The 21,802-nt window shown below is 42.9% G+C and overlaps 1 protein-coding gene across 1 annotated transcript in view; it reads left to right on the forward strand.

Annotated features, from left to right (window-relative positions):
• Window positions 1-492: 492 nt before the first annotated feature.
• Window positions 493-21,802, forward strand: part of MMP20 (matrix metallopeptidase 20) — a 60,039-nt gene continuing 38,729 nt past the window's right edge. Inside the window, exons 1-6 of the mRNA XM_055422372.2 lie at window positions 493-618; window positions 8,568-8,815; window positions 13,878-14,026; window positions 16,078-16,203; window positions 16,987-17,148; window positions 19,863-20,004. Of these exons, the coding sequence (XP_055278347.1) occupies window positions 493-618; window positions 8,568-8,815; window positions 13,878-14,026; window positions 16,078-16,203; window positions 16,987-17,148; window positions 19,863-20,004 (953 nt within the window). The remainder of the gene's footprint in view (window positions 619-8,567; window positions 8,816-13,877; window positions 14,027-16,077; window positions 16,204-16,986; window positions 17,149-19,862; window positions 20,005-21,802) is intronic.

Genomic DNA, 21,802 nt, shown 5'->3' on the forward strand with positions numbered 1-21,802 from the left:
GCATTTCTTTCTGAGAAATGTCCAGGTGAATGCAGAAGAAGGTGATAGGGGTGAGCGTGTGGGAGCCCAGAATTACTGAAGACAAATTAAAGTATATTCTGTTCATTTACCTTTCCTGCAAGAAGAATGGACAAGGCCCCAAATTGAGACTTATCAAAGGCTTCAATTGAGATAGGTTCAGATTAATCATGTTTACTCCAATTCGTGGAATTATTAATAGCTGACAAACTGCATTAAAAGTGATTGTTTTTCCTCCTTTTGCCACTTGATAAATGGCAAAGAATGAAGCTTTCCCTGACTCCTGTGTCCTACTGTGTTACCCCGTCATCAGGGGAGAAAGGAGCTGTATAATTACCTTTTGAGACATGAATCATCCTTACTCTGAGGGCCCAGACCTGTTTGACTCTATAAAAGCAGCTCAAGGTTGAAGTGCAAACATGCACTGTCTCGCGTCCCCCGGGGTTGCTATAATTACCCATCCGCCAAGAGGAGATGAAGGTGCTCCCTGCATCTGGTCTTGCTGTCCTCCTTGTCACCGCTCTGAAGTTTTCCACCGCAGCCCCCTCCCTAGTTGCAGCCTCCCCCAGGACCTCAAGGAACAACTACCGCCTTGCACAGGTTGGTGAATCTTTGCACAATTCCCTTTTCCCCCTCTTGCCCCAGAAAATCTAAAGGGGATAATAATAAGAAAATCAGGAATATCTGTTGTGGTTTTGAAATCATCTTCTAAGTCCACTGAAGTCTGATGGATATGATTCCCTGTACAGCTAAGACTGGTGTCTAGTACACTCTGAGTGTCTGTGTTGCAAGATTGCATAAATAAATGAATGAATATCTATCCAGGTATTTTGCTGCACACAGAATTTGAGGGGGCTTGCAAAAGAACAGGCATTACAGAAAGACAAAAGAAGTGTTTGAGGAACAACGTAGAAGGAAAACTAAGGGCAGAAAAATAAAAAACAAAGTGTAAGATTTGCACAGTAGAGGTGGGTTACAAATTTAATGATAAGCTTCCTCACAGTCACAACAGAAAGATTTCCTGTGTTCACTTTTCAGAAAAATGGCTCTTATACTCAGGGCAAACTTGATCAAAATTTGAAGTGAACCGAATTTTTCTTGGATGCCAACCCACTTCTCATGCCAAGGTCTTTCCTCTCTAAAGCATATTCCCAAAGTCCCTTATTTACTTACACTTTCTGTAACTTTCTCTTTTAAAATCTCTCCCAACTGACTGTTGGCAAGGATCTAATACAAATAATTCATTCAGCATATCAGAATTCCTTCAAAGACTAAGAGTGACTCAAAGTGATTCAATGTATATTTGCTTCCAAGTGTTCTTTGGGTTGTTGTTTTTTTGGCAGGGTTGAGGAGGGAGTGGGAGGGATTTTTTTGGTTTTGTTTTTTTTTACATTTAAAAGAAAAGTGTCAAACTTTAGCCTAAATAAATAAATCTTCAATGGAGGAATTTCCAATGTCAGTGAAAGGTGTGTAGTGAGACGTTTTTGCACCAGGGCCTCTGTTTTGTGTATCTGTCGCAAAGACAGCACACTTGTGATTGCAGCCCTGCTGGGGACTGCTTTCCTACCTGCCAGGCTACACTCGTGGGCTGCTTCTTCTGTACACACCACGTGTCCCTACTGATGGCTCATGCCACTCTTCTTTCTAATTGATCAGTCCCCCTGCCACACCGGTCGTTCAACGTTCTGAATATCAGCCCTCCATATAAACAGCACAGTGGATGCCAAGTACAGACCTGTTGAGTTGATCGTTCTTTGACTTGAAACCACTTTCGGACAAAATAAACTCTAAATAACATATCTCAGTGAAGAAAGCTGATCGCCGAAGAATTGATGCTTTTGAACTGTGGTGTTGGAGAAGACTCTTGAGAGTCCCTTGGACTGCAAGGAGATCCAACCAGTCCATTCTGAGGGAGATCGATAAAGCTGAAACTCCAATACTTTGGCCACCTCATGCGACGAGTTGACTCACTGGAAAAGACTCTGATGCTGGGAAAGGTTGGGGGCGGGAGGAGAAGGGGATGACCGAGAATGAGATGGCTGGATGGCATCACCGACTCTGTGGACATGAGTTTGAGTGAACTCCGGGAGTTGGTGATGGACAGGGAGGCCTGGCATGCTGTGATTCATGGGGTCGTGAAGAGTCGGATACGACTGAGCGACTGAACTGAACTGAACTGAACTGAACATATCTCAGAATACTAACTGGGTCTGTTTCCAATCGTATTTTGCCACCAGGCTTTGCCTCCCTTCTCCTGACATGTAATTGTCGCTTACCCAGTTTCATGCCACTGGACCTCCAGAAGGAGTGTCATGCTGAGGTTAGAACTGATCTGGTGGCTGAAAGTCATGGTTTTGTCCAGGTTCAGACAAGCTATGGTCATCGGGCCCAAACCAGCCACCCTTGTTTGTTTACAAATCATCTACTGCATTTGTACCACAATGGTGGAAATCACGTGATGAAACAGAAACTATTATCGGACCTTTCAGAAAACAGTTAACTGACCCCATAGTGGTCTATGCAGGAATAAGGCCAGCAAGCCTTGGAAGAAATATATCCTTGCTAAGAGTATTGGGAAAGAATTAGGTGTTCTTGGAATGTTAGGGACCTCTAGTGACCCCTGGGGCTTCTCTGGTGACTCAGATGGTAAAGAATCTGCCTGCAATGTGGGAGACCTGGGTTTGATCCCTGGGTCAGGAAGATCCCCCGGAGAAGGGAATGGCAACCCACTCCAGTATTCTTGCCTGGGAGATCCCATGGACAGAGGAGCCTGGAGGGCTACAGTCCATGGGGTTGCAAAGAGTCAGACAGGACTGAGCAACTAACACTGTCACTTTCACAGTGACCCCTTATCCTTTCTCTCCAAAGCACGTCAGCTCCCTTCAGTCTCCCTCACGACATACTTTGAAAGACCTTCGACCAAGGTTCAAGGAAACTTGTTGACACCTGGCAAACAAGTCTTCTCCTGCCTGCAGTGGCCCTAGGTGTCAGCTCCGGGCAGGAAAGGGTATCACTCTTCAGCAGGCTGGTATGATCCAGGCAAACCTCCCAAGTGCATCCCAATGACTAGAAAGAATTACTTACTGTCCCACCTTATAGTTTAAAGAAATAGCTAACAACTCAGGCACCAATACAACAAATGAAACGACATGAAAATAGACTTTATTTCATAAAACAGCTTCGGTTTATTCATTTAGCAATTATTTATTGAATGGCCTCCCTGATAGCTCAGTTGGTAAAAGAATCCACCTGCAATTCAAGAGACCCTGGTTCGATTCCTGGGTCAGGAAGATCTGCTGAAGAAGAGATAGGCTACCCACTCCAGTTTTCTTGGGCTTCCCCAATGGCTAAGCTGGTAAAGAAAACCCCTGCAATGCGGGAGACCTGGGTTTGATCCCTGGGTTGGGAAGATCTCCTGGAGAAGGGAAAGGCTACCCACTCCAGTATTCCAGCCTGGAGAATTCCATGGACTGTATAGTCTATGGGGTCACAAAGAGTCGGATACGACTGAGTGACATTCACTTTTACCCTTTCACTTACTATATGCTATGTGCCAGGGTATGATCTAAGCACTGGAGAAACATCAGTGAACAAAACAAGTAAAGTTCCTGTTCTTCAAGCACCGACATGGGGGTGACGGAGGAGTGAGAAGATCTGGGAGGAGACAAACCAGGCAATCAATGTGTCCATGTGATATTAAAAAGTAAATTTACCAGGATAGTAAAGAGTTACTAGGGCCCTGGAGGGGGAGGGCAGCATTCTCCCTGAGTAGTCCAGGAAGGCTTCTCTGAGGAAGGGGTATTTGCAATGAACCTGAACTCTATGAAGAACTATGTGGACCTGAACTTCTCGGTCGTGTGAAGATCTGGAGACAGAGCTGTCCAGGCAGAGGAGAGAGCGAGTGCAGCAGCCTGGGGCAGCAGGCCGGGTGGCAGGAGGACACCGCTGAGTCCAGAGTCAGGCCAGCACACACCGGGGCCTGGGCCTCCACCCTGCTCCCTTCTCTCTCGATCGCTCACCAAAAAGGGAACTCCAGGCAGGAAATGTTTCCCAGTGCTAGTCACTTCTTCCTCCACCCAGGAACACAACAGTCTATTCTTGCAAAGATAAACAGGTTTTTAATTGATTTATTTCATGCCCATTTGCATCTTTTCAATTCTTATTTGCTAATTATCACAAAGGCTTGGAAAATGATGAAATAATTAGTCTCATCATCCAGAGTTTTAGCCTATTGTTTGTTTTTAAATAGTAATATCAATACGACATTTAATAAGGCTGTTAAGTTGTCCTTAAAATAATAGAAGCTTTTATTATCACATTATTATGAACTAAAATTGAAGAAAATAAAAATAAAAAACCTTCCAAATACAAATTGTTAAATTCAGGCGCCTTTACTACCCTTTTATTTTCTGTGCATAGAGATATTTTTAAATTGCCATTATACTCAAATTTTGGTTCCTTCTTTTTTTATTATTCAGTTCAGTTCAGTTCAGTCACTCAGTTGTGTCCGACTCTTTGCGACCCCATGAATCACATATAAAACTTTGATGTTTAGATGTTCATAAACATCATGTTTAAAAATGACAAGTATTTCAGAAAACAAGTGAGCTATAATTTGTCCCATTTATTTTCTTGGATACATGGAATATTTCCATATGAATAAGATTTCTGTGAACATCTTTGTACATCAGCTTAATTTAAAAGATTACTTTTTCAGGATAGATTTCCAGAAGTGGAATTAATGAGTAAAAGGGTATGAACATGTTAAGGTCTTTCGATACATTTCAAAGCATTTCCACACTGAGCATCTCATTGGATCCTCACCTTGGTGTGGGAAGGATAGACACCGAACCCATCTCATAGATGAGAAAACTGATTCCAAAAGAAATTACAGGAATTGCCCACACTTTTTAGAACCTAGGATTTATCACACAGCTGAAACTTCCCACATTTCTGTGCATTTCTGTGACTTTTCCAAAACAGAAAGAAATGTTGAAGAATCGTATCTTAAACTTTACCTTCTCTTGAGGCACACTTAAATTTGAGCTTTAAGCTCGTTCCTCCTGTGAGGGACACTTGGAAGGCACACTCAGTAAAAGCTGGGCGGGATACGAGCTTCTGGGCCTGCTCTCCAGGCCTCTGCTATTCTTGTCTCTGGAAAGAGGATCACCGTAACACCAGCGACAGGCTCCTGTGGTTTTACCAGTAGGAATGAGGAGGTGGAGACGCATAGGACAGTTCTGGGGAGGCCTGAAATCCTTGACCCAGCTGACCCCACAACCAAGAGCTGAGCCCACAGCACGCAAGTGTTCGAACAGAAGGCACAGTTCCAGGTGTGCACCTTCGTGCCTAACTGAACATTTAGACTCTGGAAAGCATGCTAAAACCTCGTCAGTAACTCTACCAATACAGCACACAGAAAAACTTGGCCTCTCTGTACCTCGGAACATGATAATTCTTCAAAGAAGCATATTTGCTATATTCTGCCTAAAGAATAAGAGTTCAAATGGTAACTGAACATCCACCCTGTGTCTGGAACTGGGTCATGCCACGGCCGTAGCTGTGAAGGCATCATCACACCCAGCAGGGAGGACCGTGAGACCCCCGGGTGGGAGTGATGAGAAGGCTGTGGACTGTGTGCATGGCGGCCGGTGCTCCCTCGTGCAAGGGCTGCGTCCCGCGGGGGCACCCAGTGGGGAGCAGCTCACCCGCTCACCGCAGCAACCAGTCCTTGTGCTCTAAGGAGAAATTGCTTCTGATTCTACCTTTACTTCATTGAAGATGGTTTGCATCCTATTTACTACCACTGGCCTTAAACTTCTTGAGCTGCAAGCCTAGTATCTTATGTATATTTTGAAGAAGACCCATTTTACTGTAAAAATTTTATATGTTCACAGCAAACATATATATAAAACATATATGATTTTAAAAGTATTGTTCTTAATTCCATCACCAACATATAAGAACTGTTAATCCCTTAGTCTATATTTTTCAAAATACTTTCTATGACTCAGGACCAGGCTGTGACTAGGACGAAGGACAGCTGAAGGTTGGAGCCTATCTTTATTTAAAATTTTAATAGTTTTTTCCACCATGGATTTTTTTGCCTTAGTTTAAGTTTTTTCCAAAAATATTGAATTTAATATTATTTTTCTGGATCACTGTCTTTTTCGCAACCCCCACTCGCTTCCTCACCTCATCCTAGTTTATCACTGTATATCTGTATGTATTCATATGCACACATTTCTATTTACAAACTTGGCTTGTACTATAATAATAATAGTGATAAATCTCTTTTCACTTAATGCATATTAAGCATCTTCTTCAGTTCAGTTCAGTAACTTAGTCATGTCTGACTCTGCAACCCCATGGACTGCAGCACGCCAGGCTTCCCTGTCCATCACTACCTCCCATAGTTTACTCAAACCCATGTCCATTGAGTCGGTGATGCCATCCAACCATCTCATCCTCTGTCATCCCCTTCTCCTCCTACCTTCAATCTTTCCCAGCATCAGGGTCTTTACAAATGAGTCAGTTCTTCGCAGCAGGTGGCCAAATCATCTTCTTATGGGACCATATTTTGTGAAATGAAATTAGAGTTTAGAGTGTAACTGTAACACAAAATCTAACAGGAAACAATATTTGAAATTTAAAAAGCCTCAGAACATATGGAGCACAGAGCTCCATACAGAGCTCACCTCTGAAGACTGTGATTCAGACTTACCGTGAGCCTTGTATGACTACAGCATCCGCTTGAGCAAAGAGAATAGCGCAGAGAATCAACGTCATCTTGCCAAAAGAATCAGAAACATAAATGCGTATATCAGATAGCTTAATGAGACATGGAAATGAAAGCAAATAGTCACACCTCTGGGTTTCAGGGCTCCCTTTTTCTCTTCTTGGGTTCTCATCTCACTAAGATTTTACAAAGAACCACCACCAGGGAAGTGAAGTCTGCTCACAAGCAGGCCAAGGACTAAGGGCTGGTTGAGCCCGCAGGAAGGACACAGAGCACCTTGTCTAAACAAGTGAGTCTAACTCCTTTTCACTTTTTGCTTAACAGTTACAGCTTATGTTGATACCAGAAATCTTTGGGATATAGGAAAGGATAAAGACAAATTGTCACCCATAATTTTACAACCCAGAGATTTACAACCCAGAGATAAGTAAGATTAATATTCAGACATATTTCCTTCCATTATCTATGTTACTTATGTTCATTATATTAATAAATTATGTATGTGCTAATTACCAATGCATTGATTAGTGTGTTAACTTTAAATGTTAATATACATGCTAATATTATTATTGATATATTAACATGCAAATATAATAAACATGAACATAATACATATACATTATATGATTTGGTTTATGTATGAAATTGTGATTATAATCTGTATAAAGGTTTCACTTCTGTTTTTCTCAATGTATTGCCATTATACTGAATCATTATATATGCCACTAAATATTTTTCAAAAACATCATATTAGCAGAAGCCTAGTATTACTTCATATCAATATATAATAATGTATCTAACACATTCCCTATTGTTAGATATTGAGATTACTTCCAATATTTTATTATTTATACATAAATATATTTAATAGAAATGAATAATACACATAGTTTATATAGAATATGATAAATTACATGGTTTATGAATATAGTTCATATGATATACAAATGATATTATGTATATACAACACCTTATAACATATAAATATAAACATTTATGTTTAATGAAATATAGATATAAATCTTTAGCTGCTTTCTGTTTTCTTGAAACAAGCTGGATGGATGAAATTCCTAGGACAACAGCAGGCACTAAACCTGCATTTGCATGACTATGTCATTCACTTCACCCGAGAAGTCATACAGAGTGTTTTGAGTGATATATTAGGGGTTTTAGCTTTCAAATGCAAATGAAAACATTATATTTATGACTAATTTTCTAATATTTGCTTCAAGGGACAGTCAGTCCTAGAAAACCTGCCTCTTGAAAAATCTCCACATATTGAACACACCTGAATTATTTAAAAGTCTCAGCCAGGAAATAGATTGACACCTACTGCTTTCACATAAACTGAGAGACCGCAGGACGAGGCCTCACAGAGCTAAGAACACACTGATGTTGCATAGTGTATAATGAAAAGGCGACAGTGTTAGTTCCTTACAGAGAAATAGGATAGTCTTTATTTTACAAATTGGTAAAAACTTCAATACAAATAAATGGGCTGTGGGGAAAATGTTCACAGTATTTTCTTTCTAATATTTTTTTTCTCTTAAAATAGCAGTTTATTGTAGAAAAAGCACAAAATGCATGCAAATAAATCTAAAATCCCACCTCCCAAAGATAACTGTTGTTAATAACTTGGACTTAATCTATCTAAGCTTTATCTATGCAAATATATCGAATTTTTTTTTTCAAAAGTGGCAAGTGCCGTGCAGACTGTCTTTAGCATAACAAGAATACTGTCCTGTCTCACCTGAGCGTGAGTGTTGCTCACAGCTTATGCTGCAGACGTCAACCTGCCTCTCCATTTCAGGCGTACCTTGACAAGTATTACACAAAAAAAGGAGGGCCCCAGATTGGGGAGATGGTTGCAAAAGGAGGCAATTCCACGGTGAAAAAGATTAAGGAGCTGCAGGAGTTCTTCGGCCTCCGAGTCACCGGGAAGTTAAACCGAGCTACCATGGACGTGATCAAGAGGCCTCGCTGTGGAGTTCCCGACGTGGCCGACTATCGCCTCTTCCCAGGTGAACCCAAATGGAAAAAAAATACTTTGACATACAGGTAATGAGATCGAGTCTTTCCAAATTCAGAGAGAAATAGCCTCCCTCTCCTTCTTTTCTTTTAAAAATATCTTCCTTCTGATGTGTATAAAAATCATGACTCGTCCCAATCATAAGAGAGAATGAGAACTTTTTTGGTCTACTCTTTAGACAATGGAGAATTCACGAGAAAACATGACCACAAGATTGTCCTAATGAGTGGCCATTTTAGGTAGGACAATTTTACCAGTTTAGAGGCAACACATTTTTCCATAAAGAAAATGAATCTTGTCTAAGATTAATAACCTGATGGTACCAACCAGGTTTCTTAAAACAATCTTCTAAATTAGAAGGAAAGCTCACCTAATAAATTAACTTTTATTAATTCCAAAAATAATTTATTGGCAATTTGTTAAATGTCTGCCATAGGCATTCAATTCTGGAGATAAAGGGTAAGTACATCATTTTCCCTCGCCTTTTGGGGAGAAATACATGCCAATAGCCGCAGCTCCGGGTGAGAGATGGGAAACCACAAGTCTAAGCAGAGAGCTGCGGAAGCAAGTGGAGGAGCTACCAGGTCACCCAGGGATGGCCCGTGACATCCGCGCCTGACCCGAAGGCCAAGCGGGAGCTGGCCGCCCGGAACCCCCGGCTGCCCCGTTTCCGCCTCGTCCTCCTCCGCTCCCACACCTGAGCCCACCCCCCGCCCCCTCCGGCCATCCTCCGGTTTCTTCCCGCCCATCCAAGGAGACTCACCCAGCCAAAACTGACCCCCTCGCTGTGCTTTGGAGTCTCAGGCCTGACCTCCAGCCCCGCAGCCCGCATCCATTTGCGGGGCCAGTGCTGGCTTCCTTCCCACTCGGTCCACCTCCAATAGACCGACCGCGGTGCTTCCTAATTATTATAATGCATTTTACTGTTATCGATGTTCGGGAGGTGAGTTACAGCTCTTATCAGTGTGATGGAAATGACCTGCTGCGGCTCATCTCGTCCCAACTTGAGGTTCGCTGGTGGCAGGCTGGTAGCTGAAGTTAGCCGTAGTGAAGAGTGTTTCCAATAGGTGATCAGCAAACCTTGCGAGGGGAGAGGGGTGGCTACAGAGACAGCTGTTACACTGCCTCAGCACTCCGGTGACTCCTTGGGACAGCTGAGGGCCCAACCCAAGCAGAGATCAGATTCCTCTAGGCCACCTGTTAGCTGCTATGAGTCTTTGAGTCCATAAGGTGGCACTCTGGATACAACTATTAGACTCTGCCTCAGTGTAAGAATGCCTCAAAGATCTTTCTTGGGGGAAAAAAACCAAACACCTAAAAGAAACTGAGCAACCATGAGATTACGAGGTAAGAGAGGAAATTTTTATATAAATTCATGAAGTCTTTCCCATCATCTCCTAAACTGTGTCATAGGAAGTTTTCCTAAACTGTGTAAACATTTCCTAAACATTTCCGAGCACTGTGATTACCTTCGTACTAAATTACTTCAGTCGTGTCTGATTCCTTGCAACCCCATGGACTGTATGTAGCCTGCCAGGTTCCTCTATCCATGAGATTCTCCAGGCGAGAATAGCAGTTCCAAGGCCCTTCTCCCGGGGATCTTCTCCACCCAGGGATCAAACCCACTTCTCTTTTGTCTCCTGCATTGGCTGGCGAGTTCTTGACCACTAACACCACCTGGGAAGCCATAGTCTGTGATTACGCACAGCAAAGACAATGGGATAGATCAAGCTAATTTGGGATTTGAAGTATAGTATTCTTGTGATACGAGAAGGCAATGGCACCCCACTCCAGTACTCTTGCCTGGAAAATGCCATGGACAGAGGAGCCTGGTAGGCTACAGTCCATTGGGTTGCTAGGAGTCGGACACGGCTGAGTGACTTCACTTTCACTTTTCATGTTCATGCATTGGAGAAGGAAATAGCAACCCACTCTAGTGTTCTTGCCTGGAGAATCCCAGGGATGGGGAGCCTAGTGGGCTGTCATCTATGGGGTCGCACAGAGTCGGACATGACTGAAGTGACTTAGCAGCAGCAGCAGCATTCTTGTGGTAATATTCTTTGGGCAGTCCCCAAAACCCCGCAACACACCCACACTGACCATCCACTTCCTCCTGAACAACTCGCCTTCTTCTCCCCTCCCCTTCTCCAAAAAAAAGGAACTAGAGACTACCTTAGCACTCTGTGTAGCTACTGGATCTCAGAATAACTTCTTTCATCATAGCCCAAAGGACTGAAAGGAGTTCCCTGTAGCTCAAACGGTAAAGAATGTGCCTGCGATGCAGGAGACCAGGGTTCGATCCCTGGGTCAGGAAGACCCTTTGGAGGAAGGGAATGGCAATCCACTCCGTTGTTCTTGCCTGGAGATTTCCATGAACAGAGAAGCCTGTTGGGCTATAGTTTGTTGGATCACAAAGACTTGGACAGGACTGAGCAACTGACACACACACAGAGGACTGAAAGGGCTTCCCAGGTGGTGGCAGTGGCAAAGAACCCTCCTGCCAAAGCAGGTAGACGTCAGAGATGGGGATTCAGTCCCTGAGTCAGGAAGATTCCCTGGAGGAGGGCATGACAACACACTCCAGTATTCTTGCCTGGAGAATCCCATGGACAGAGGAGCCTGGTGGGCTACAGTTCATAGGGTCGCACAGCGTCGGACACGACTGAAGTGACTTAGCATGCAGAAGACTGAAAAAGATAAAATATAGCCTAGTGCTTATGTGCATAAACTTTGGAGCCATAAAAAACTGGACTCAGTTCCTGACTAGTCATGAAACATAGAGTGATACTATTGCCTCTGAAGGTGGCTGTAAGGGTTAGCGGGCGTACCACATGGAAAAGTGCCCGGAACCGGATCTAGCCCTTAGCGTATGTTCCCAGAACATCAGCTGTCATCACTGCTGCTGTATCGGCTGTGTCGGTCTCGAGGATCTCTGTCCACGTGCTCTTCCTTTCTGGTCCATCCCTTCTCCATGCCTGTTTTCTCCAGCCCAAAACACACACACAGGCCGCTATGTGGGGATGGATAATTTATCTATAATATGAGAGCACTGGGGGATGCTAACTATACAGAGCCATGATAAATCACAGATTCATATTATGCTGTGGGAGTGGCAGACTCGGAAAACACTAACTGGTCCCTTTAAGACTCCTGGCTCCCCCTCTGGACACTCTAGCTCCCTCCTCTTGGACCCAGTTCCTGGAGTGAGAGATATTCCTTCCCTCTCAGTTGCTGGGTTTGGCTATTTCCCTTCCTCTCTGTGGGACATGGTCCCTTCCTCTGGGGCCTCTGGGACAACCACTGTTGATTTGTGGCTGAGACTGCACCACCTGCATCAGAATAGCCTAGGACACTTGTTAAAATGCAGATTTCTTGATCACGCTTGTGTGTTTAACAACCTTTCTGAGTTGTTATCACAGTTCCTAAACTTTGAGAATAACTGAGTAGGCCCTAAAAAACACTAGCTTTTATTCATTAGTTCATCCATTTAGCAAGTGTTTGCTAAGCACCTACTATGTCCAAGGGCCAGGGCTAGGACCTGGAGAAGGTAGACTATCTGTCTGGCTCTCAAGGTGGGCATTTACCGAATTCGCTTCTAACTCTGCCCCCACTATTCAACCTGAGACCAAGTTCCCCAAGGTTGCAGTTCCTTTCTTCTGCCCTTCCTTTATGATAGCTTAGAATCCCTAGCCCCTCGGTTCCAGAGTGGCACGTCCTAGAAAAACACCAACTGTCTCTACCCACTGAAAATGGCCTGTACTTTTATGCCTTCCAATGTCATCGTCAGAGCCGGACTTGATGAAAGAAAGACTTGAGCCTTTTTCAGCCCAAGTGAGCATCCTTGTGACAAGCTAGTACTTCCTCTTTTAAGATGTACATTATTTTAAGAAAAAGCATTCCCCCATGGCCCTGGGGAAAACCTGCTCGTCTTTGAAAAAGAATTTGCAAAACCTCAAAACTCTTTGTCTTCACTTTTTACAATTGAAAAATTTTGGTCTCTTTAGGGGAAAAAGATCCCTTCTCAATTAAAACCGCGTTCGTTAGGCAAAACAGACTTGTAACTATCCATAAAGTTCAGTCAGTTCAGTTCAGTCACTCAGTCATGTCCAACTCTTTGTGACCCCATGAATCACAGCATGCCAGGCCTCCCTGTCCATCACCAACTCCTGGAGTTCACTCAAACTCACCTCCATCGAGTCGGTGATGCCATCCAGCCATCTCATTCTCTGTTGTCCCCTTCTCCTCCCGCCCCCAATCCCTCCCAGCATCACAGTCTTTTCCAGTGAGTCAACTCTTTGCATGAGGTGGCCAAAATATTGGAGTTTCAGCTTTAGCATCAGTTCTTCCAATGAACACCCAGGACTGATCTCCTTTAGGACGGACTGGTTGGATCTCCTTGCAGTACAAGGGACTCTCAAGAGTCTTCTCCAGCACCACAGTTCAAAAGCATCAATTCTTCGGTGATCAGCTTTCTTCACAGTCCCACTCTCACATCCATACATGACCACGGGAAAAACCATTGCCTTGACTAGACGGACCTTTGTTGGCAAAGTAATGTCTCTGCTTTTTAATATGCTATCTAGGTTGGTCATAACTTTCCTTCCAAGGAGTAAGCATCTTTTAATTTCATGGCTGCAATCACCGTCTGCAGTGATTTTGGAGCCCAAAAAAATGAAGTCTGACACTGTTTCCACTCTTTCCCCATCTATTTGCCTTGAAATGATGGGACCAGAGGCCATGATCTTAGTTTTCTGAATGTTGAGCTTTAAGCCAACTCATAAAGTTACACAGGTATTATTCTTTCCAATTAGTGATGTATAATAACAACAAAAGTCAAACTGCTTCAGCATCAGAAATCTCAAATTTTTCATTCTACCCCCTTCATTTTTCTTAAGTTAGCATGTTTCAGTAATGTAATAAAGATGAAAGCAAAATAAGAATTATTATTTTGGAGGAAAAATCTCCAAATTGTAGGTTTATGTTCACTGTTTTTATCACTATTTTTATTTTCAATATGAACTCTACATAAGTCCCACTTTCTTCACTTAGGAGCACTTGTTAAAAGGAAACATGTTGCTTCTGTATTGACAGAATATCCAAGTACACCCCTTCCATGACCCCTGCGGAAGTGGACAGAGCCATGGAGATGGCCCTGCGGGCCTGGAGCAGCGCCGTCCCTCTGAACTTTGTCAGAGTCAGTGCGGGTGAAGCAGACATTATGATCTCTTTTGAAACCGGAGGTACTGTGGTTCCTGGATTTTGTCTACTTTTTCCAGAAGGAAAATATTTCAGTTATTTTCCTCATACAATGTTTAATCCATGTGACCAGCATGCACCTTCTCAGAGTTGTGAAGGCCAGAGGCCGAGATCATCGCAAAGTCATGACCTTTATCTAGTCAGAAAACAGAGCCAGGGGAGTTCTCCACATGACTGAGCTACAGAACGGCCTCATCATAATCCATTTTCGCTGTGTCATTGCCCCATCAGGAACAAGTTCTGTCAGGCTTAGCTTCTCTATGGCTGGGAGGCCCTCTGCCCTCACCCCATCCCCACAATGATGTCCATCACTCCCCTTCATATTAGCTGAGGATCTGCCCCTTCTGAATCCTCTCTGAGAGTCAGTCCCACAGAGCTCCTGCAGCTTTCCAGGGCAGCGGTGGTTAGGAGGGCGGCTGTCGCTGCTGTCTGGCCCACACTTCAGACGCCTGTTGGTGGAGTTGCCAGGCCTGCCACCAGCCTGCACACTCCATCCCTCACTCACCCCTATTTCAGAGAAAAGGGTCTAGTAGTAAATGAAGGAAAGGCCGTGTAAGTCCTTTCCCCTCAGCTTTCTCAGAGTCAAGGTGAGTATCCCCGCCTCTTTCCCTCCACAGATAACCTTTCTAAGTGTCCTCTTTAAAGTGTTTCCTATTTTTAATCTGATGTCACTGGGGAGAGACATGCATAGAAGGTGGGAGAGAGGATCAAGCAAGTCCTGAGCTGGAGCCCTTGAGAGGTGGCCCTGGGGTGACTGGCTCACAGTGGGTCTAGCCCCTCCTACAGGGTCAAGGCCACCCCCAGGGAAGCGGCAGGGAAGTGTGGCTTGGAGCAGCTTTGGGGGTGATGGAGTTAACATCTGGCTCTCTCTTGATCTTTCAAGCTGGTGCTCTGTTCCCTAAAACAAATGGACTGGGCACTCTGCTGCCATTTAACCAGGACCTCAGGGAATGTCCTGATTAAATAACACTGCCCTGAAACTTGGGGAATGGCACACCAGAACTCTGTTTTGTTGGTTTTAAATAAAACAAGGTATTCTCACCAAAATCCTGAAAATCTGTGAAATGTATTCTATAATATCCCTCATTTTATTCTTTCTCCTTTTCTATTATTTTGTAATGAACTTTTAAGTAAATATAGATACTAAAACAAAAGCCTATCAAGCTTTAAAAGCTGTAATTTTATAAATACGTCTCTTGCTTTCAGGAGTTTTATGCATGAAAGTATAATAAAATTACAGAAAATTTTTCTTTCTTTTTTTGACATGTCCTTAAATTATATTGGGTTATATAAACAGAAAGCACACACTTGTCCAATTTTCTATCATGTCTAAGCCGGATGGTATTTTTGTTTTGCTTTTTGTTAGCAATTTTTTCTGACATATACTTGATATACAGTGCTGTGTTAGTTTTCTTTGTACAGCAAAGTAATTCATATATATCTATATGTTCTTTTTCAGATTTTTTTCCTTATAGGTTAATGTACTATACTATACTCAAAAATGTTGAGTATAGTTCCCTGTGCTATACAGTAGTTCATTGTCAGTTACCTATTTTATACATAGAAATGTGTATACGTTAATCCCAAACTCCTAATTTGTCGTTCCCTCACTGCCACCCCCTAAATGATGCATTGAAATCACTCTGCCAACACGTTCACAGTCCAGTGAGTGGACAAGATGGTGGCTGAATAACCATCTGCCTTTCTCCTTTTGTGATCTGCGGGATGGTCATAGTCTACAGTAGGCCTTGTGCCAATTAATAGACAGTACAACAAATACAATAACAAAAGACCATATTTTTTAGCTTTTAATGCTCACTCTTTAAAATACAAAATATCGCTTTTTTTATTTTAATAGATCACTCTTTGGTATGTGAGATTCCTCTTATAAAAACAGGAACATTGAAAAGTAAATCTATTTGTATGAGAAATGCCAATGCTATTCAAAAAGTTGTCCATTCCCTGTGATATTATGTACCTCTCAAAATTTGCTAGAAGGACTAAATCCTGTTGGCATTTTGCCCCATATGTCTAGATCACGGGGATTCCTATCCATTTGATGGGCCTCGAGGGACTCTAGCCCATGCATTTGCACCTGGAGAAGGCCTGGGAGGAGATACACATTTCGACAATGCTGAGAAGTGGACTATGGGAACGAATGGTATATATGCACAATTCACCATAACCTGGAAAATATTGTACCTTCTTCTGGGCCTCCATCATGAAACCTTGAGGTTCAACGTCCCAAGCCACCCTTTAACTAGGGGGGCTGGCTAGGAAAAACAAGTAAGCCAAAAATCCAAAAGGGAACACCATAAGGGAAAAGATCCACCCTCAGTCGTGCTGTAGATTTGTCTGATCTCTGGTTCACAGGGTATAATCTCGAGAATCAGCAATCCCCTACTCAACACAAAGCAGCATTTTTCTTCAACTACGTAGTATTTTTTGTTTCTTACTTGTACTTGGAAATAGGCTACTTTCAGAAATGACCTGAGAAGAATTAGTACTTTACTGAGAAGTGCAATGGGGATGGTTAAAATTTCTAGAACATCATGCATGTCATCTGGAAATCTCCAGTGTGAAACATGGGTGGATAAAAGAGAGCATACGGGGACCCAGTAAAGCATGCGTGGACTAAATCTAGGTTTTACTGCCTCTGTTAGTGCAGAAGCCCTTCTTTACGGAGCACCACTGACCATTAACAAAATAACTGGATTTACATTTCCATCATTCTCTACCCCAAGCCCCTCCTCGCCAAGGGGGGAAGAACTAGGCTAAAGTCAGCAAAGCTAAGTGCCAGAACACCCTACCAATATTATAATAACCCAGTTCTGAAAAGAAAATGAATAGACTATGATTTAGCATAAATTTTCCTGTGAAGGCAGGAAACAGTGAAAATAATACTCTGTGTTGATGCTGTCTTTTCCTCTCTCGTATCATCTAGGTTTCAATTTATTCACCGTTGCTGCTCATGAGTTTGGCCATGCACTGGGCCTGGCCCATTCCACAGACCCGTCAGCATTGATGTACCCAACTTATAAGTATCAGAATCCCTATGGGTTCCATCTCCCCAAGGACGACGTGAAGGGGATCCAGGCACTGTATGGTACAGTCGCTACACTTTTTTGACTACAGACCCTGAAAGTGACAGGCATTTGGTCTCATGGCAAAGTGTACTCTGCCAGCTGTTAACCTGCATAGATGAAGATTAAGCTAGAAACCACAGCCCCAACTATCCCCTTTTAGGAAGAACTTATTTACCGCATATGAGTATTGCTTTCTTTTGTAAGATGAATATTTAAATTTTACATCTTTCCTCCAGAGCGTATTGGTCTCTCGATGGCCATAGAAAATACAATCATTTGTGTGTATTTTGAGCATTGATCAGGGGATAGATATTGGAAGAGGATGGACTTTTTTATAGTTCATATATATAGTTTTTATCCTTTTGCAAATAAGTGATCTTATCTCAGGGCTTTCCTGGTGGCTCAGACAGTAAAGAATCTGCCTGCAATACTGGAAATCCAGGTTTGATCCCTGGATCAGGAAGATCCTCTGGAGAAGGGAATGGACCTTATCTTCCTAAAAATATTAATGTTGGTAATAACTGTACCATTTAGTCATATAACTGATCTGCAGTTTACAAATCATGTTCATATGAGTCATCACATACCATCCTCATCACCAGCCTGAGGGATATAAAATGTTTTCTGCATTTTATAGTTGAGAAAGCTGAGGTTCAAAGACAGTAACTATCCCAAAATTATCTGAAATGTTAGCATTCTTTTAAAGGTGATAAAGGATTATTAGGAACTCTATATCCCATTTTCCTGAACAGAAAGACAAGTCCATTCATCCATGAGAAGAAATCTTGAAACATCACTAGACCTTGACATTTTGTTTGTTTGATGGGTAAAAAGCTGGAGAATCTAGGAAGCTGCCTTTCCTGTAAGCCTCGGAACCTGCTCATTCAGCGTTTACTTGCAGTCACTCCTGCTCTTCCGCTCAGCCTAGAGAAAGGCCTGTGGAACCCAGCTCCTCCTGCCTTCCCGCATCTGGCCAGTTCATCTGTTGTTTAGACATAGGTACACACAGCTGCAGTCAGATTTCACCTGAGGCACATAAAAGACAAATTTCATTTCAAGAAGTGTTCAGCCAGCTGTTTCCCTTCAGAGTGGGGGCAGGGGTCTATGCCAGTTTGCATCTCTCTTGAGTGACAGGAAAAAAAAACAACTGTGAATCTCTCCATTTAACAAGCTAGGGCTCCAGTTTAAAACCCTTCCTGCAGCCATCAAGGAATGCATGCTCAGTCACTAAGTCATGTCTGACTCTTTGTGACCCCATGGACTGCGGCCTCTGTCCACGGAATTCTCCAGATGAGAATACCGGAGTGGGTGGTCATGCCCTTCTCCTGTGGCCCCCAAGAAGAACCCACTCCAGCTCTGTGCCTACCGTTATGGGTCTTTGTGCCCTGGAGCGTCACTACCATTCTGACAGCCACTGTTCCTCAGGGGAGGAAGTTTATATTTTGACAAGGCCGTTTTTCCGCAAGTGAACAAAATACAGAAACATGGTTTTATATCTCCGAGAGGCACAAGCCTCACCTACTGCTGACCACCTTACCACCCTGAGCTTCAGCAGAGTGCTTGGAGAGTTAGGAAGTGTTCAAAAAATGGCAGCGTATTTCTGATCCAACCTCTTTCCACTTTCTGATCTTTTCCCAAAGCCTCACCCCAACCTCTGATCTTCATCCTATTGCTGACCCTTCTCCACCTGGGTCTTACCCACCTCACCCCTGCCCTGTGCTGTCTCACTCCTTCCCTGATCCCCAGCTATGGCAACAAGACTTGATTCAGCACAGGGACCTGCTGGGAGCAGTGGCTTAGGCAGCCCCAGCTCACTCCTCTGTCGTTGGCAGACAGTCCTCAGGAACAGAACGGGAGATGAAAACTCAACAGCAGTCCCCCAAAGGCAGGGTCCTGTGTTCCAAGAGGATCTACCAGAAGGTGCCTTTAAATGGTAAACACCTCCTTGGTACTTCAGGGCCCCTAGAATTTGCTCAGCCTCTCCTGGACACCTAAGAAAAAGCTTATGCACGGGGTAGGACACCCAGAAGCTATTCAAAAATAAGAAAACACACAAGAAAGATATAATCTTATTGAGAGCAAGAGTACTTAATAACAACAACAACAACAAAAAAGGAAATTTTCAAAATAAGATTCCTATTTGAAACATCTATAGCTATCAAAGAAATTTTCATAATAATAAAATAATAGCTGCCATTTTTTGGAACTTTTATTATGTGTCAAGCACTCCACTAAAAGTGCTTTTCAGATATTTAATTCTCACAGAAACCTTGTGAGGTAGGCACCATTATTGCCTTCCCCCACTTTACTGTGAGGAAACAGGCATAGAGAGGTTGAATTATTCATCTGTATCACATGAGTCTTCCCTCGTAGCTCAGTCAGTAAAGAATCTGCCTGCAATGCAGGTGACCTGGGTTCGATTCCTGGGTTGGGAAGATCCCATGGAGAAGGAAATGGCAACCCACTCCAGTACTCTTGCCTGGAAAATCCCATGGACCGAGGAGCCTAGTGGGCTACAGTCCATGGGGTCGCCATAGTCGGACATGATTTAGCAACTGAACCACCATCATAGGAGTCAGCAACTAATGAAGCCAGGATTCAAACCCAGGTCCTCATGTCATCGACAGCCACGCTGTTTGTGACCTTGTAAAATGCACTGGAAGTGGGTCCCTGGAGCAGAAGTGTACAGACTGCATTCTTGGTACCATTTTGACCAAGTCACTTTGATTCCTAGGACCTCGGAGAGCATTCCCAGGGAAGCCCACCGCGCCCCATGGCCCCCCTCATAATCCGTCCATCCCCGACCTCTGTGACTCCAGCTTATCCTTTGATGCTGTGACGATGCTAGGGAAGGAGCTCCTGCTCTTCAGGGACCGGTAAGCCTGACACATGCCCCCAGCTCTCACCAGGCCTCAGCCACGTGCCCAGGCACACATTGGACCTTGTCGCTGCCGTGGGTGATGATCATGCAGAGGTGCTATCCTGTGTTGACAGTCAGAGGGGAGGCAGGACTTTGGGGAGACACAGAATCGCCAAAACTACTGTTTGTGGGGTACCTATGATGCTCTTGCCACTGGGCTGTTTTCTATATAAATCCAGTATTTCTTCTAATCCTTTTCACTGTGAAGCAGAGTTAGAATCCCAAATTTACAGATGAAGACAGAAGCTCAAGAGACACAAAACTTTACAAGGTAACACAGTTGTATTAAGTGACTGAGTTATGACATCAGCCCAGATTTATCTGATTTCTACTTTATTCACCTCTGTATCCCTACTGAGAGTCCATAGTATATTCTCAATAAATATTTGTCAAAGAGGGTTGGGTAGACGGAAAGATGGACAGATAGGTTGTTGCATGGATGGATGGATTCACGGATGGATAATCAGGCACATAGACAGATGGGTGGAGAGGTCTAAACTTAGTATTCTTCCTAAACCCTTGTTTCTCAAGGCCTCTTGACTTTTCAACTGTCAGTTGTCAGAAAGCACAGAAAGAGAGGGAATATTGGTGACTTCCTTGTTATACTACAGCTGTAGCTACTAAAAGAATACCCTGAGGTTTGAGTTTCTATTATTGTTGTTTTAGGAATGTTTCTTTTGGGCTTATTAATAGAAGTTTCAGTAGTTCTGTGAGTCATAAAAAACAGTGAGATGACATTGGTATTTGACTTTTATGGCATAGGAGACTGAGTAATTCATGATACTGGAGATGCTGGATTTTTAGTGAAGATACTATGGGAATAGCTGCAGATATAGCTATGATTAGTGATGGCTGGTTGTTGATCTTTATTTTTTAGTAATTTTGTTGTTATGGAGATTACTCATGGAAATTAAGTAGACGTAAGTTTAACATTAGTGTAATAAGGGAAAAGGAGAAAATTAAAACTTTTTGTTTTGAAATTAATGTGGAAGTTTTTATTTGAAGATAAGAAGTAGGCTTTAGTAATACATTTTTCTAACCAAGTTAAGTGTAATAATAATGATGCTGATTTTTGACTTGCTGAAAGGTGGATGGATGGTGACAGGCAGTGAGTGATAACTGGAAAAATCTAAAGAGGCTGGAAAATTCATGCAGGTGCTTCTCTGGGGATTCAGTCAGTAAATAAACCTACAATGCAGTAGATCCGGGTTTGATCTCTGGGTCGGGAAGATCCCCTGGAGAAGGGACTGGCAACCCATTCTAATATTCTTGCCTGGAGAATCCCATGGACAGAGAAGCCTGGTGGGCTACTGTTAGAGGGATCCCAAAGAGTCATATACGACTGAGAGATTAGCACAAAGATAGGTATTAAATTTTAGGTTTTATAAAGTTATAAAAAGTTTATAAAGTTTTATAAAGTTTTTGTGTTATAAAGTTAAATTCAAGTACTAGAATAAAACTTGAGAGAGTTACAGCAAAGCTGCTCATTTTAGGTGGTAGGGCAGAGTTATATGTCAATAGTTGTTGGAGTAATCTTGTTGGAAGTAAAAATTCTAGTGAAAATGCTCCTGATTAAAAGACATTTAATAGAATCAATTAGGAGAGGATTATTTTCATTTATTAAAATTAGAGTCAGAAAACAATATTCTTCTAGACATACGAAGAAAAATAATTTGAATACTTTGGGCAGCTGCTAAGAAAGTGGCAGTGATTCTTATTAATCAGGTGCAGGCATTAGTAAACAATGTGTTAGC

Source organism: Moschus berezovskii, chromosome 14 (assembly GCF_049115385.1).
Source record: "Moschus berezovskii isolate FMDL1 chromosome 14, NW_MosBer_1.0, whole genome shotgun sequence".
Taxonomy (NCBI): Eukaryota; Metazoa; Chordata; class Mammalia; order Artiodactyla; family Moschidae; genus Moschus; species Moschus berezovskii.